Consider the following 18404-nt stretch of genomic DNA (forward strand, 5'->3'; position numbering starts at 1 on the left):
AAGTCCTGCCATCACTGCGGCACCCACTGCTGCGTGTTCGTCGCTGGCCACGCACCGTCTGGTTAGGGCGCCCTTTTTTCTCGGAACGCCCTCCCTGTTGTTCGTGGATTGTGCGTAGTATGCTGTTGCAGCGTCACAGTCGCAATCGCAATCACGGTGTGGCTAGGTGCGCTCCTTCGGAACGCACACCCGCACATACAGCGCGAGTGTGGTATGTTGTTGTGTCACGCCCTCTGACCGCGGAGTTGGTCCTCCGGGACGCACCCCGCCGCACCCTGTTGCATACTGTTGCAATACCGCGCCGTCTGTCAAAGGGTCGCTCCTCCGAAACGCACACCCCGACAACGGCTCGTGTGTATCATGCCTGATGCCGTTGCAACGTCACGGGTCATGCTGTTGCAACGTCACGGGTCGCTCCTCCGGAGCGTACACCCTCAACAGCTCGCATGTTGCATACCATTGCAATGCCTCGCCGTTTGTCAAAAAGTCACTCCTCCGGAACCCTCAACCTTGCCAATGGTCCGTATGTAGTATGTTGTTACAACGTCACGGGTCGCTCCTCTGGAACGCACACCCTCGTCAACAGCTCGCATGTTGCATACCGTTGCAATGCCTCGCCGTCTGTCAAATTAAGGGTCGCTCCTCTGGAACGCACAACCCGATAACGGTTCGTGCGTACCACGCTGTTGCAACGTCACGGGTCGCTCCTCGGGAACGTACCCCCTCGTCAACAGCTCGCATGTTGCATACCAGCTCGCCTGTTGCACCCTATTGCAATGCCCGCCGCCTGTCAAAAGGGTTACTCCTCCGGAACGCACGCCCCTTACGTTTTGTGTGAGGTATGCTGTTGCAACGTCACGGGTCGATCCTTCGGAACGCACCCCTCGCCCACGTTTCCATGCTGCTTACCGTTGCAATGCATCGCCGTCTGTCAAACGGTCGTTCCTCCGAATCGCACACCTTCTGTCACGGCTCGTGCGTCGCATTATGTTGCAAGTTTCACGCCGTCTGGCGCAGAGATGCCCCTGCGGCACGCCACAGCTCCTCATGCGTTGCAAGCCGTTGCAAGCTCACGCCGCCCAGTGCCGGGGCATGAAGCGCACCCCACCACAACTCGCACTAATACGCCGCCAGGCGCGAGGCCGGCCCCTATAAGGGCCGCACGTCCGACCCACAGCTCGTATCCCAGCTCGCGTGTCGCATTATCATTACTGCTGCCTCACGCGGCATGCCCACCGCCAGCCCGAGGGCTATGCCGTCGCAACATCGTGCCACCGGCACCGGGTCGCCTCTCAGCACAAACATCCACGTCACGCACCGTATGTTGCACGTCTTTACACGATTGCAACATGGACGGCCAGACGGAGCCGGCTCTCGCCAGCCCCGCGCGATCCGGGGCGGATATGACCGTGATGATCGTATGGTCGGACTGCCGGGCAGCTCGCATCTGGTCCGACTAGAACAGACGCTCCTAAATACTGCCTTGCAGCCTTCACTATCACCGCTGTGCAGCAACGACGGCGGTCGAGATGGCATCGGCGCGGCGATTTTCCAACGGACGCATCCGCCCCGGTTGAATGCCCGCAGTCGCCCCTGCCCCGAGGTCAGCGGGTGGTAAGATAACACCAGGCGCCCAGCCTTTCCCTCTGTCTCGCACGGCCGGACGGTCGGTCACCTCGCCCCTCCCCATTCCCCCACGCCCGCGGGCGCGCCGCCGGCCAACGTCCACCGGCCATGTGCGCCCCAACCGCAGTCCAGCGACGGCCGGTGGTGTACAGGCCGGCTACGCGTGTGTCGAGCGCAGTTCTGTTTGCACACCACCACGCGGTTCAGTGGAGGTGAGCGTCGCCCGGACTCCGCCCGCGCGTGTGTACTCAGGGCCGGCTGTTATCCGGGGTTATTCGGCAGATGGCCGCCACCCGTGCGCAGCGACCCAGCCCTGAGCGCCGTCACCCGGTCACTGCTCACAAACAGTCTCTCCACCGCTTCACAGCGGGTTTACTCCGTCGGACAAGGACGTTACCGGGGGTTTACCAACAGTTTGGTCTGTACCCGGTGCCCGCCAGCGACGAGACACTGACCTATTTCGTCGGGTGCATGCGACACCGGCACTTGGCGCTTTCCACGGCCGCCAGTACTTGGCCGCGATGCGGCGACTTCACCTGCAGGTGGGCCGGCCCCTGTCCCCAGGCCTGCCACCGTTCAGCAACGCCGCCACACGGGGCTATCAGTCGAGGGAAGTGCGAGCGTCTGACCGGGCCCGACACGCCCTGACAGTGGAGAACTTCTGTCACCTAAAACGGCGCCTAACCCAGCTCGTTCTCCCTGTTTGGGACCAGCGGTGCATGTGGGCGGCCTGCACAATGGCTTTCTACGGCGGGCTGCGGAGCAGTGAGTACCTGGTGACTGGCCCTAACCGCGGTCTGCACCGGTCAGATGTGCAAATCACACCGGAACTATGCACGGTCCGGTTGGGTATCCAGGAAACGAAGCAGCACAGCTCACCATCATGGTTGTCACGTCCAGCGACTAGCACGGCCACCTGTCCAGTGCGCAGCATGGCACAATATACCGCCGCCCGGGACGCCATTTTCCGCCGCGACGGCGCCCCGTATTTGTCCTTCAGGACGGCTCTCCACTCGCCAAGCGCCACCTAAACACCACGCTGCGAGCGGCGCTCGTACCTGGCTTCAGCAGTCGCAGTCTATGCATCGGGATGGCCACCTCGGCGTGCAAGGGTGCGAGGGCGGTGTGGACGATAATGTGATCCGCCGCCTGGGGCGGTGGTCTAGTGGGGCCTACAATGGTTATTGGTTACGTCTGCAGCCAGCGGCCAGCGATAAGCCAGGCCCTGCTTCTAGTGGCCTCACGGACCCAGCTAATCGCTGCGAGCACGGTGTTTGCCGCTCCCGCGCGGCGCCCGGGCGATAGCTGGCGTCACAACCAATATTTTACCACTGAACTCACATCAGCGCCTTATACCACGGCCGTGACAGTTGACACCGGCGGGATCATTAACAGTCGGGACCACCCGACCCCACTCCCCCCCCCCCCCAACGTATTTTCCTAAGATAACACTCGACCGCTGCCCCAGGCCCGGGCGCCGTACGGCGCAGTTATCCTCCCACCCATTTCACCACGCCATCGGGACCACAACAGCCACGTGCGCCCTGCCGCCGGCCGCCGGCGGCCGCGAGGGTGTCGGCACCATCGCGGCGCCGCGCACCACCCAGATAGTGAGCACCACGGGGAGACGGGTCCAGACCTAGCAGCTGTGTTTGCTCGGGGTCCGCCAATCCGGCGTTTCTACCGTCGGCCGCCACCCTCGCGTCTGAGACGACTCGGACGGGACCGCCCAGCCAAGACGGGCACCATATGCAATGTACTTAGCACCGGCGTGCTGTATGTGACTTGCTAGACAAGCACCGGTCTGGTTTCTCGTGGCCGTCGCAGCCGTAGGCCACAACCATCGACCGCAGACCAGCACTGGGCGCGCCCGCGGCCGGCCGTTAGCGCTGCGGCGACCCTCCCTCCCCCTCCCCGTACCAGTACGACCCTTCCCTCGCGCCCAGCGGGCACCGGCCATCTACGGCCGAGGGACAGGGGCCGGTCGACCACGACCCCATTGTGTACTCAGACCTGTTTACGCATCCCGTTTTATCACTTGACTCTCGCTCTCAGCCGGCGTCTGGGAGTCGATGAACCCACACAAAGGACGCCAATGTCACACAACCGGCGCCGGTCACAACGACCGGCACCGAGGGCACACGGCTGTTTGTTGTAATGCCACACTTCATTGTCGTCATGCTCAACACAGTAAAGACCGTTCAACTCGGTGTCCGCTTTACGCACCGGGGAGAGGACCACACCCGCTCACTCACCAACATGCATTTTGTCCCACCCACTTTAGGAGTGCCGCCGGCGCGCCACCATCCGATAGCCACCGGCGGCCAAAACATACGTACGTCAATACAAAGATCAACATTCTGTCCTATCGGGTGTAATTGGCGTAGATGTACATACCTACTTCAAGGACGCAGCCACGAGAGATGGGAGGCCGATCAACAGCCAACGGTGACAACGAGAGATTGAGGTAAAGGGAGCGGGGAAACGTTACAGAAGTTAACATAAGATAACGTTAGTTATATGATTGTTAAAGGTAACGTTCGCTCACGCACTATCAGCTGACGGCACGACGACGCGCATGCGTTGTGCGCGGCGCTACCCGCCAGTCGTCGCTCGCGCCCCGAGAGCGACGGACGTGACAGCTAGCGCCATTGGCTACCCCAACCATCCTGACAGCGTCGAATCCCCGCCAACCACCCCGTCACCTCCAGGGAATGGTTCGTGTGTCAATAGTAGCGTAGGTGACAATTTCCTCATCCTCTTCCTCCGTCCGTCACCTGTCTCTCGGGCTGCGAAGTATGTGCATACCAATAGGGCGTAGATGTACACTCGGGGGCAGATTGATGTTCCACAACTCTTTATCCACCGGGTTCCTATGGCTCAGCATTGGCAGCAGCCGCCTGGTACCGGTAGACTGTGCCGCTTCACTTACTTGTCAAGCGGCACAGCCTACCCACACCGTATGCCACCGGTCTGGGTCGGTGGCTGAAAGGCGATGTGGGCCGCCTGTGACGTCAGCGCAGCGGTGAGGGCCGAGCCCGGAGGCATGGCTCGGGTCGGCGCGGCGCGGCGGCTGGCGAGGGCTGGGGAGTGAGGTGGGGTGGGAGCACGGACCATCGCGCGGCTGAGCGAGTGTAGTTAACTTTCGCGTCTCAAGGCGCCAATTATTCTACCTAGCAATTGTGCTAAAGCAGTTGTTAAAATGTCCTATCCCCAAGACAGCGCCTATCATCATACTTGCCATGCACATTACGACACACTTAAACGTGGCATTGGGACAGCCGATAGAATTTATATCACACGTGCATCGAGTTGCGGAGCTACATTGTTTTTAACAGATAAGTATTAAGGCCTTGATTGAGCTCATTGGTGTCTATTATTTCGCACAGCAATCGTCCAAACACGTGGGAACTGGGGTTTTTGGATAGCGCGGCGTCCCAACTTTAAGCAACTCTTACTGTTCCTCTAATGTGTGGTCGCAGCCACCAATAGCAAACCGTTCCATCTAGGAACAAATAAGTCGCGCACCTGGGACGGTTCGAACCGGGTTTCTCCAACCGGCCACCCTACGATGCTATAGCGTGTATCCACTGAGCTGCCGAAACCAGCGACCACCCGCCGCGGTCAAACGCGATCAAATGTCACAATACTGTCATTGGCGGTCAGCGGGTGAATGTCATTTTGTTTTGTGCAGACGAGGACCATTCTCGGTAGCTCAGTGGATGAACGCTCGTGTCGTGAATTGGCCGGTTGGAGAAGCCCGGTTCGAACCCCCCCCCCCCCCCCCTGAGTGGCTGACTTTTTGGCTCCTAGTTGGAACGGTTTGCTATTGGGGGCTGCGACCACATATAAGAGCAACAGTAATAATCGGTTTAAATTGGGGCATTGGCTGCGGCGCTTCTCATAACCCCCAGTTCCCACGTCTCTGGACGATTGCCGTGCGAAACAATAGACACCAATCTGCTCAATCAAGGCCTTAATACTAATATGTTATACAAAATATAGCTCCACACCTCGATGCACGAGTGACATAAGTTCTATCGGCTGTCCCATTGCCACGCTTAAGTGTGTCGTAATGTGCATGGCAAGTATGATGATAGGCGCTGTCTTGGGGATAGGACATTTTAACGTTCTGCTTTAGCACAATTGTTAGGTAGAATAATTGGCGCCTTGAGACGCGAAAGTTAACTACACTCGCTCAGCCGCGCGATGTCCGTGCTCCCCCCCCCCCTCACTCCCCAGCCCTCGCCAGCCGCCGCGCCGCGCCGACCCGAGCCATGCCTCCGGGCTCGGCCCTCACCGCTGCGCTGACGTCACAGGCGGCCCACATCACCTTCCAGCCACCGACTCAGACCGGTGTCATACGGGTGGGTAGGCTGTGCCGCTTGACAAGTAAGTGAAGCGGCACAGTCTACCGGTACCAGGCGGCTGCTGCCAATGCTGAGCCATAGGAACCCGGTGGATAAAGAGTTGTGGAACATCAATCTGCCCCCGAGTGTACCTACTTCAAGGACGCAGCCACGAGAGATGGGAGGCCGATCAACAGCCAACGGTGACAACGAGAGATTGAGGTAAAGGGAGCGGGGAAACGTTACAGAAGTTAACATAAGATAACGTTAGTTATCAATCAGTGCGAGGGCGTCAGAACTCCGTAGAATCCTCGCCAGTTTTGTCTAACGATTGTTGTTCTATTTAGAACTGTTGACAGAGCTGAACAGAAATAGAATATCAAGTACAAGTTGCTCTCCTTGAGCACCAGTACCGCACTCTCCCTTGGAGAGTTTCTAAAGTAATTCGGCTGGTATACCGTATTTAGCCTCTCGCCAGTATGTTTCCAAATCGAACTAAAGTAGACACTAGTGAAGTTTGGTTCCGTGTCACACAGAGCATATTGCGCATGTATAGGTAAGTACTTACATAGGGGAAGCCGGGGGAAGCCCGGGCGCGGGGGAAGCCCGGCCACCCCGTTTCCGGCTAAATTATTCACAATAAAATGCTCAACTGTTTGTCCTTTCAGCGTGGCAGCTAAGGTAACGCCAGCAAAAAAGTTAAGGCTAACAAAAATTGCATATTGTTAAAGTTATAGAGCAAAAATGATATTTTAAGGGTTTTTAGCTAAAAAGTGAGATATGTTGCACTGTTAATGTTATACCATACAGTACTAATATTTATACGAATGTTATGTAAGGACCGTTTAAGTGTTTGTAGTGAGGGGTGACGAGGCAGGCTGGCTTAACCCTATTAGTGGCAGGCTCCTGGCTACCCCATATTAGTGGCAGGGGGGGGCTGTTTACGACCCCCCCTTGATATCTCGAGATCTAACCGGCCGATTTTCAAAATTCAAACGGCATTCGATTTGGCTCAACGAGATCTACATTTCTAAAAAAAATAAAATTAAAAAATGTCAATAGGGGGGTAGAGGGGGGTAAAAACGGGCAAATTGCAGATACATTTTAGACTGTTTATCACGGCCAGGTTTCTGAACCAATCTTAACGCAACTTTTGCCGATCGATAGAGAATGAACCAGGAATTCACATGGATCCTAAAAATATGCATTTTCAAAAATCATAGGCGGATACAGATCATTGAGATTGGGGGTACACAAAAAGTATAGTAAATAAGGTTTTTGTTGGTACTGTTTCTAAAAAGGGTGGCAATGGTCTTGTTATGTTACAATTTTCTTATGAGAGAACGACTAAAATTGTATTGGTCATGCATAGGCGGTGTCAGGGCACCTATGTTGGGAGGTAAAAAATAACCCCCCTTTTTGGACGCCTGGATCCGCCTATTATAGCAAAAACGTGTCAAAAGAGGATGCACAATAACTTTTTATATGTTATCACATGATACCTTTCATTCACTGTTCGTAAAACTGGTGCAGCATCGTGATCTTCGCCCAAATGACTCGCTTCACGAATAGGACCCCCAATTCCCAGTGCTCTGGAGCCGCCCCTGGTAAAGTTATGAACTTGAAATTTTCAGGGAATGTGCCCAATTTAGTTTTAGGAAAAGTCAGAAAATTTCAGCATCGTAGCTTCAGCGGTTTCGGAGATATTCCCGAAAAACCTGAGGGGTGGATAAAAACAACCCCCCCCTGCCACTAATAGGGTTAAGTATGACATTTTTTCGAACATCGCTGTTCTAAAATAAAAATTAGCACATTGGGGTAACCCCGGGCGAGTGGCCAAGCTTACCCCAAACCGAGAGCAATGCCACTAAACCACTGTTTTCCATGAGATAATAGGTACTGAGCAGGTTTGGTTTACACCTAGATCAAAGATAAATTTCGAAAATAAACATGTTATCATAGACAAAGCCAGTCATGTCACTTAAGGTCAACTAGGGTCAAACTACGTTTTTGCAGATAACGCGACAGACAATGAAGCTAGAGCTTCAAAAATGGTGTCGTTGTGTTCTTCTACATCAGCCGAGTCGAATGATATGCAATATGATGCATTAAGGTAAAAAGAAAAATAAATTTTAAGGAATTTTGAAATACACATTTTTTGTCAATTTTGCATCACGATTTTCATCGACCTGTACTGTTTATGTGGTAGACGCTAGCTAAAATACCAGTAGTGACATAAACTCTAAGATGTCCAGAGCTAATCAGTACTTAAATATTTCACTTTCCGTTAATATTTGGAAGACACATTATGGTTTCATCAACTCGTTGTAAAGCGCTGGGGAGGTGGCCGGCGTTACCCCTATGCCGGGCTTACCCCAGAAAAATCAACACTTTTTTAAAACTCGATTTTCTCAACCTTATACTTATTCCACGAAACCGAATTTTTGGGAAGATACGGCCAATGAACTTAGCTAGCTAACAGGATATCAACATTTTATACAGCACGTATGGTATGTAATAAAAATGAAAAAGAGCTTACTATGCCGGGCTTCCCCCGGCTTCCCCTACATACGCTGTTTCCTGTAGAAGCCGGTCGCGAGAAAGATTGAAGAAATTATGAAATATATTTTCTTTTCAAACTTAACCATGGTATTACACCTCTGTAGTCTGTATGCCTTAAAGGGACTATCCCACCTTTAAAGGTAGTGTGCCACCTTTGAAAGATTTCCCATTTTATTTTTCCTAGGATAAGAAGCTTCTGTTTTTACCTAATATCGCAAAAAAAAATCAAAAATGGGCCTGGAATAGTGCCTTTTTCGCCTAAAAGTTTATCGGTTTTTAGATATTTATAACAACTGTAGTGGGCTCACCTGCAAACAGGCGTCGGGCAACAATCGCGAATGCGGCGCACTTGTGACAATAAGCAAAGGTCATTATAGTGTTACGACCATACGACGTACGGGAATGAGTTATCAGCTGTCTAATCGTAGACAACACAATGTCGAGCCTTAAACTGTAAGCCCGTATTGGTATTGTTTCTTTTATTTGGCTGTCGAACATTATTTATGGTTTGAAATATGATTTTATGTAAAATAATTGATATGAAAAAGCCGTCTTATAAGTTATGACCCCATTTCACCACACGCAAGTGGCAGAAATGACAATGATCAGCTGATGCATTTTTCTTGGCCGAAGTCAGAGCGCGCAGCCCGACGCACCACCACCGCACCACAAAGTATGAGCAGAAGCCGCGCCCAAAGCCAGGGCCCCGGTAACGTGAGGTAGCCGAGTCGGGGCAGCGTGCGCTGACCCAAGCCGGGGCCGCAGCTTTGGGCGCGGTCTACCGCATCCCCGCGGGCAGCCCCGGGCTATCACATGACACCGGGAGGACGCGCGGCTCCGGCTTGGGTCAGCGCACGCTGCCCTGACTCGGCTACCTCACGTTACCGGGGCCCTGGCTTTGGGCGTGGTCTACCGCACCACCTAACAGGCGTGTTCGAAACCGCAGGAGCTGATGATGAACGGGTTTATCGAAACTTGATTGGATGAGCATATCGGTAATAGCGATTTCAGTGTGTGCATTTATTGTTCATAGTGGTGTGAAATGTGGTTGGGGTACGACCGACAACCCGTCGGGGCGAATTTCGCACTGGGGTACTCAAAATTTGAAGAATTTAAGACGTTTCCATGAGTTTTGAAGGTATGGATAAGTTCTAAAAATCCGGTTCTCCTTATCTGGGCCATTAACTCCATACGGTCCAAGAAAGCTGGCACACTACCTTTAACATGGGGTTTGAGTTGAGATAGCCAAGTTTGCGGAGAGGTTCAGAAACCACTATCTATCTAGGTTGCAACCCCCGCGGCCTCTTGGTGTTGAAGAAATTTGTTCCCTTCATTTGAAAATGGGCCTTGCGCAAGGCCCTATCTTCAACATGGAGCGACCGTTAGTGTGACGTCACCTCGTTTAGTCATTCTGATTTAAATGGGTTTGTTCGTTGAAAAATCGCTTTAACTTGGTCTGAACTTTGTTGTGGTGCCTACAGAGTAAAAAGAATCAGCTTATGACAGTAATGTGGCCTGGGGAAGGAGGTAATTTTGGGCTGTGACGTCACATATTTGAAAGTTTGTGTTTGGAATATGGGAAGCCTAAGATGTTTAATGAAAAATAAATGCCAGAACCGTGTTCCTGGTCATCCAATCTATAAAGTCGGGCACAATTTAACTGGTTTTAACAACATTTTAGAAGGTGGGATAGTCCCTTTAATACACAGAGGTCTACGGCTTGGTTTGTATAGGTGCCTACATCATTGACCACTCGATTGGCTTTCCTGAACTGGTGGGGGACGATCCCACTTATGCAATTACAACTTCCGTCAGGCATTCGGAATATACTCATTAATAAAAAAAATGTCTGACCACGACCGCAAATCACAGCACAGAGTCTGGTGATTTGCCAGCTTTGAAAGGACGGTAAAGGTGGGACTCTGCTTGTTCGGATGTAACCGTATAATCCAGAAATACAAACAGCGGTGAGATAGCAAACAAGAAGCAATCATCAAAGACTGCTTCCCTTACAACTTGAGTTCCGTTGTATTGTATTGTATTGTATTTACGTCATAGACTCATCCCTTCATGAGATCGGAATCACAGGGCTATTCTCGAGTCAGAGTCAACACACGCTAAGAAATGCAATGGTGAGGATAAAAAGTGAACACACATAAACCACACTACACACACGATGCAGAAGCTAAAAGCGGTTACAGTGACGTGTCAGCTCAGTAAGATTTCCCTGTGCCACAGTAAGATTTCCAAATTATCCTTCACTGAAGGAGAAGTATGGCTCAAGGACCTTCAGCCATACGAAATCTTGTCGCTTCAATTAAAATTCGTTTAAATAATTAAAATGTGTTTAACCCGCGCACCGACGGGGGTCTGCGCCAACTTCGCACCGACGGGGGGGGCGGATGACCGCCCCCCCCCCTGAGATCTCGAGAACAAAGCAAGATAGCGACAAGCGGTAAACGGCATCGGATACGCACGGTCAAGATCTACAATTTTTACTAAGGTCATTTTCAGGTCAGGTCAAAGATGACGTCACAGGGGTCGAAAAAGTCAAAATGGCGGCGCTAGATATGGAGAGAGTTTTTCTCGAATAACTTTCGAATTAGTCAAGATAGGAACAAAATAAGGGCATTATCGTGATCCTCTCGTCAATCCGCATCGAATGATATATATGTTGACCTCGAAAGGTCAAGGTCAAAGGTTGACCTCAGGTCACGTGACCTCGAGGTCATCATGTATATCATTCGATGCGTCTTGACGAGCTGAACACAATGAGACCATCCACGCGTCTGTATCTTGTTCCTGTACGGAGTTATTGGCCAAAAACCTTTGGTGACCTTTGATGGCGTCACATGACCTCACAGCTGCCCAACAGCAAAACAGACCTCAATGTAGTGAAGGTTGATCGTATATGAAGTCATGAATGGTATATGGGGCCATTCCGACCCGTTTTAGTGGTAAAAACAGGGAGTTGATTTTTCCCCCATTGACTTATAATGGGGAGGTCGCGAAATTGACCTGACCTTAGGTCACCGATATCAAAATTCCGAGATAAACAAATTGTAGATACTAATGATCTAATAACATCCTGCGACTTTCAAAGGCCTCTGACATCTACTGTAGCTCTGGCACGGTGACAAAGTTGCAAAAAAGTGACTTGAGGTTGGGTCATTCAAAGTGACCTGGTGACCTGACCTTGAAAGGTAGGGGGTTCAAACTTGCACACCATGTGTAAAATTGATGAGGGAATAGTAGTACCAAATTTCGCGGCGCTACGCCCCGCGGTTTTCCCGCTATTCGCGAAAAACCTCAGGGGGGGCGGATATCCGCCCCCCCCCCCGTCGGTGCGCGGGTTAAGGCACTAGGCAGCTCTGTCACCGTCATTCGCTTGACATATAGCATTATTGCTATGGTTTGATTCCACTCAACTCCGATCGCCCGAGCTCTATTGATATTTAAAATAGTACCGTATCCGCGTTTTTGTTCTGTTCGGTGCGGAGCCGCCTGCACCGGTTGGAATTACTGGCGTGTGGGCGCTCGGTGTAGCGCGGCCGGTGTGCGGCTTCTCTGGCCTTTGCGGGCCTTTTCAGGCCTGAGTGGGAAGGCGGCCGTTGTTTGACGTCAGTCAGCTCGCCGGCACCGGTACACGGTGTGGACGCGGCTCCACCGCAGCCTCATTGGCGTGGCGGGCATTCATAGCGCGCGCCTCCGCCGGGACCGGCGGCAGATGACGGCCAGCTCCTACAGACGGCCAGCCGGCCGCCGGCGCGCGAAACCAGCCGCCCAGCGAGCCGCTTTGACCGCCCGCTCTGCGGGGGTGGTACTGGTAGCAACCGACCCGACACACCAAGATCAGAGACTTGTGGCGAGTCAGGTCGGGAGATCAACAGGAGTCGTTCCCGCAAACTGATGGGTCGTCTGTGCATTCAAACTGGCATTACTGGAAGACAAGCTGGCTGCAGAGGCACCTTATTGTATGAGTGGATGTGAAATGAGCTGAGCCAACAATTTATAGCGTGATGATCACATGAAAATGCAAGAGTTTTGGAGGCGCCATTTTACCAGTTCATTAAAACAAAAAAACGGCAAAATAAAAGTACAGCATGATATTTGTGAACTAGCAGTTACCTATTCACCGAGTGTGTCAGGTCTCCTTTAGTTATCCAGAAGTAGCCCAGTAAGAGCCATTTTCAATGAAATCTCCTTTATACCATATCATAGCTTATGCGCAGGTAGTTGCTTGACTAAAAACTTGAGTGCAAAACTTCGCTTGAATATGAAATATGTCACCATTAGGAGATTGACAGATATGTTTTCAGCCAGTCGAATGTACACAAAAAGTGAGCGACCGGGAGCACTAAGTGAATGGGTACCTATGCTTAAGTTCAAATTGCGGGCTCAAAGGACACATTGGGCATTTCCGGACACATTGACTCAAATAGAATCATCAATTGCAAGGCCGAAAACGGCAATGGTCCTTGGAAAACTCCGAAGAACCGAAAGTATTCTCTATTTGTAGCAGCTTCGACAGCCACGGCATCGTCGGCAGACAGGTGTTTGGCAATGCGTATAGGGTGTTCACTAAAAATTGGAACAAACTTTGAATGGCTGCACACCATCTTTTAGTAGATCTTTTTAGTAGTAGTTAGATCTTTTTAGATAAAAGGATCATTTTTAAATGCCATGGTCGAAGCACAGGGCGTTCATAACGTTGTCATCCAACCAAAAGTTGCATTATGACTTTGATAGTGGAAGGAGTAAAGGAAATAAATATCATTCGTGACTCTGAATGACGGCAAACTATAGTGAAGTGTATGTGCGACCATTCATTCCGATCCGTTCGACCATTCCGTCTTGCAAAACGTCGTAAGCGAATCTCAAAACGAATTTAGGAACACAAAACGCAACACAGTGGCATCTCTGCATATAGTCAGCAGCCGGGCCCGCGTCGGTCGGTCGGTTGGTGGTTAATTCTGGGTTCGTCCATGAGATTTCAAGTCAAGCAAACCAGTGGCTGCGCCATTCAATGTATGCAAATTGCTAGCGTCACTGGTCATTTCCGGTCGCATCATAGACGCTCCGTTAAGGTTTTCACCGACTCAGGCCTTTCTTTTCACCTAATGGTTAAACCGTTGGAGAAATAGACGGGCATGCATCTGCGTCGATTTACTATGGACGGTCACAGTTTACAGACAAACCATGTCCGAGACTCTCGAGCATACAAACACGCTTGCATCGAATGAGTTTTCAAAATTATTTGCAGTCATCAAAGACATGTTATTTTACAGATCGTTAACTACCATTAATCTGTTGCTTCTAGCCAAATTGAAAACAATCTCTCTTTTACACTAGAGAGGATGGAGCGACATCGGAGCGACAAACGGCAAACGGCATTTGATAGGTCGTTTAGAGATCTACAGATTTTACATGAAAAAAAATCGGATCAGGTCAATATTGAGGTCACCAGAGATCATCAACGATAAAATGCTTTGGAATTAGTTACCTATATAATTTTTGAACTAAGAAGCATAAAGGCATAAAATAATACCTTTTTGCTGCTCTCGTCAAATACGTATGCGATAACCTTCACAGGTCAATTTGAAATTTGACCCGAGGTCAAGGTCAGGTCATTCACCAATGAGGTTGTGAGTTATGCTCATGCTGTATATCAAACGACGCACCTTGACCAGGTGAGCAGTTTGGTACCACTTACAAGTCTTTAGCACCATCATGTCGTGATTTATTGACAAAAAAAAATATTTATGACGTCACATGACATCAAATGACCTTTCCCGGTGCCCCTGTCAATAATCGGCACCTGGGTCATCACTGATGATATAATCTTCCATAATACTGAAAGATTTGGGTGGTTTTGACTCGTTTACACGAAGCAGGAGGCATTTCAATATTTCCCACACTGTAAACTCATTTTGACAAGCTAGGCTTGCAATGCAAAGATCACGAGTCTGGCCTGACCTCAGGTTAAAGATATAAAAATTCTGAGCTATACTCGTACAAATTGCACATATTGGTACCCTAACTAAAACCTGAAGAGAAAAAAAATTGATCAGTCAAAAACTCTAGCTCTGGCGGGATTGCAAACTTTTCTGAGGTGGGGTCAACAAACCGCCTCTGGTGACCTGACCTGACCTGACCCGGCAACTTTTTTCGTCAAAATGTGCGCAACGAATGTTGAGGAAAAGTCATCGAGTATGAGCTTTCAGTCTTGCGGCGTTTGGCAAGGGCACAAGAAACCCTGAGGGGGCCGGATCGCCCCCCCCCCCCCGCCCGGAATAGGGCTAAGTCTGCCCGCCGACTGGTGTTGATAACGTTTTTTTTGGGGGGGTTAGGCCCCTTCGGTCTGACAAGACCATTTCAGAGCCGGAAGGATGATAGAAATTAGGGGGAGACATTGGTCTGGGCAGGCACCCTAGTGAGTCACCGGGGCTGAGCCCGTCCAGAGGACAGGCCACCCAGCCCCAAGGTACATACTCACTGCACCCGGCTACGGGGTGCGCTCCCTCGGGAGCAGCGGTGCCGCACCAAGGGAGCAGCCCGCATGAGATAAAGTTGCCTGTCCAGCCCGGAGGGGGTTGGGGCGTGGAGGAGAAGGATTTCAGTATCCTGAGGATAGAAGCACGGACGGGTGATCATCTCAAATTATGTTTACTGTCTTTCTATACTGAGAGACCTGTGTAAACGACATCTTATATGGGTGATCGAACAGCCAACAGCACATTATGTTGGGCTTTTAAATCCTGTGGTCGGAATAAAGATCGAATAGACGGTATCACACCCATAAATACCAGAGTTCTAGTGTAACTTTGTACATCGGGAGCACATATATGCTATTAGCATTGTGCTCTATCACGCATACACCATTGTATCCAGACCCCTTCGTCCTTGAGTCTACTGACCGACCATGTGTTGCCAACTTCGTAGACATTGGGCTTATCAGCACACAGGGCGACCTCTGTGGCCCTCGCCGAGCCAGCTGACGTTAGCATTGCGCGGAATGTAGGTGTCATCCAGGTCGGTCCACCCTTACCCGATCTCTGTGCCTCCTAGTTCACCTACTGGCTATTACACTCTCCTCCCTTCCGCGCCTCCGTTCCGTGTTTCCCATCCTCAGGATAGTCAAATGCTTCTCCTCCACGCCTCCAGCCCTGTTCCGGGCTGGACGAGCAACTTTATCCCATGCGGGAAGCTCCCTAGGAGCAGGCCCGTAGCTGGGTGCGGTGACCGTCAGGGAGCTGGGTGACCTGTCCACTGGATGCGCTGAGCCCCAAAGAGTCACAAGGATGCCCACCCAGACCAATGTCTCCCCCTAATTCCTACCGTCCTTCCTGTTCTGCAATTGTGTCGTCGGACGGAGAGAGCCTAACCAAACAAATAAATCACAGCCTCCCTCCGTCCTTGTCCCCTAACCCACCTGCGGGTTGCTGAACTCTCCTCTCCCGCGTCCTTTCTCTCCGATGGACAGCACCAGGTCATCCTCAGCCGGCGGCATAGGCGGCGGCACGGAGCGACGCGAGCTGCGACGGCTCGACGGCTGGCTGACCCCCGAGCCGCGAGAGCCGGTGCTGATCACTGAGGGAGAGGCGGCGCTACCCGAGAGAGAGCGGCGAGCGGGCACTCTCTCGGCAGAGGATCGCTCGCTGGAGACGTCTGATGAGGGCAGCTGACGGAGAGGGGGGGGGGGGCGAAGGAGTCAGTAGGGTGCCGTTCAGCTACATAGCATGTGCAGGGTCAAAAGTAGCGAGACGTGGTGATTGTCGGAATAGTGTACGCTTTAGCTTCTGAAGTTAATGCTCTCTAGTTGAAAAAAAATATGCAAGTAGCAGACAATATAGTCTAAATGTAATGCAACATCGTTTATTTGGCCTACATCGATCATCAATGAGTAATGATGCTTAGTTCCCAGAGTCACCCACCTGGCAGTGCCCGTTGCTCTGGCCGGGGCTGGGGCTGTGACTCGAGCCCTGACTGTGACTCTGACTCGGACTGTGACTGTGGAGCTGCGGACTGTGACTCACACTGTGCCTGTGGGCCTGTGAGGGACTGTGTCTCTGCACACGCAGCTGGCCCGGACTGTGACTGACGCTGTGCCGGTGGAGCTGTGCCGGACTGTGACCTTGACTGTGGAGTTGGCCCGGGGCGTGACTGAGACTGTGCCTGTGTATTTGACTGTGACTGTGGCCGTGGATTTGGCTGGGACTGTGGCCGTGGATTTGGCTGGGACTTTGCCTATGGGCCTGGCTCGGACCATGACTGTGTGACTGTCCCGGACTGTGACTGTGAGACTGGCTCGGACTGTGACTGTGTGACTGGCTCGGGCTGTGACTGTGTGTCTGGCCCGGACTGTGACCCCCGCTGTGACTGAGTCGTGCCGGTATATCCAGCAGAAGCTGGTCCCCTGGCGGCCGGCCGGTGGCCCCGCCGTCCGTCTCCGACTGGGGTACCAGTGCCGCCGGCTCGGGAGGGTCGGGACCGGCGTGGAACGAGCCGAAGGAGGCCAACTGCGCCTCCAGTCGGTCCGTGTTGGATGCCTCGAACCTGCCGCAGACACGAGAGGCAGCGTCAGGTCAGGAACAAAGCTCATGAATGAAGGGGTAACAAAGCATCCTGCGATAGTGATGTAAAACCTGATAAGAAGGGGACACATCTGACAGCGTTCGGGAGGTAATGAAAGGCAGCTGAGGCTCAGACAATTGGATCAATTGGATCAATTGGAACTTAGAAACATCCAACTTCCTTGGGTCGATGAAAGGATGACGCGTGAAGCGCCCTAGGTGGCGCTTGTAACAGTGCGGTTTCTGCCGACTGAACAGAGGGCGCTGAGAATTAGCCACCTAGCACCCACCAAGGTTCTCCGCCCTAGCACCCACCAAGGTTTTCCGCCCTAGCACCCACCAAGGTTTTCCGCACGAATACTCCACTACCCAGCACATCCTCACATTTCTAGCAAACTCAGTAGCTACCAAACAACGTCAGTATGCCGTGGAGCAAACCTGTGCAAATTTAACGATAGTCGAGCTCATCCTATATCGGAATCTACCTCGTCAGCGCTGAACGGCGACTGAGTGGGCCGAGTCCGGGTCTCATTCCGGGTACTCCGACCGTCGGCCCTTCCTTCCCAGTGAGTCCGCGTGTCTGCACACACCCTTTTACAGCCCACTCTCTGACCGAGCTCTCAGTGTCGAGAGCAGTGTTTACGAGCCCCGTATGACCATCCCCGTAATGAAGTGTGATGGAGGGACATAAATACGTGATTTAGGCCCGCCGTAATGTCGGCACGGACATTGACAGCGTCACGGATTGCGGGCTCATTGAGAGAAAACGGTCCCGGCAAGTGAATGAAGAGGTCACGGCGGCGCTGAGGCTGTCAATTTCACAGCGGGAGCTAATCAATTCGAGAGTTTAAACGTACCCACGTTTGCCAACAAGGTGTCAATTAGCCCGTTAGAGACTTTTTTGTTTTGTTGGGTTAGGCCCTTTCGGTCGACAAGACCATTGCAGAGCCGGAAGGATGATAGGAATTAGGGGGAGACATTGGTCTGGGCAGGCACCCTAGAGAGTCGCCGGGGCTGAGCCCGTCCAAATGGACAGGCCGATCAGCCCCCCAAGCACTCTCTGCACCCGGCTACGGGGTGCAGCTCCCTCGGGAGCAGCGGTGCCGCTCCAAGGGAGCAGCCCGCATGAGATAAAGTTGCCTGTCCAGCCCGGAAGGGGGTTGTGGCGTGGAGGAGAAGGATTTCAGCATCCTGAGGATAGAAGCACGGATAGGTCCCGTTAGAGACCTGGTGACCGCAAAATAGCCGCGTTACCTGGTGCGATTATCATCAGTCCTGAGATCTTTGACCACCA

At 52.1% G+C, this 18404-nt stretch overlaps 1 protein-coding gene across 1 annotated transcript in view; it reads right to left on the bottom strand.

Moving 5' to 3' along the window:
• The window catches only part of LOC122392916 (tripartite motif-containing protein 2-like), a 105268-nt gene that overhangs the window by 46770 nt on the left and 40094 nt on the right, over positions 1 to 18404 (bottom strand). The window contains exons 9-10 of the mRNA XM_043388278.1: positions 16472 to 17093; positions 15970 to 16218 (exon numbers count right to left, since the gene is read on the bottom strand). Coding sequence (XP_043244213.1) covers positions 15970 to 16218; positions 16472 to 17093 — 871 coding nt within the window. The remainder of the gene's footprint in view (positions 1 to 15969; positions 16219 to 16471; positions 17094 to 18404) is intronic.

The sequence above is a fragment of the Amphibalanus amphitrite genome, unplaced genomic scaffold (genome assembly GCF_019059575.1).
Source record: "Amphibalanus amphitrite isolate SeventyFive unplaced genomic scaffold, NRLGWU_Aamphi_draft 000506F_arrow, whole genome shotgun sequence".
In the NCBI taxonomy this organism is placed as follows: domain Eukaryota; kingdom Metazoa; phylum Arthropoda; class Thecostraca; order Balanomorpha; family Balanidae; genus Amphibalanus; species Amphibalanus amphitrite.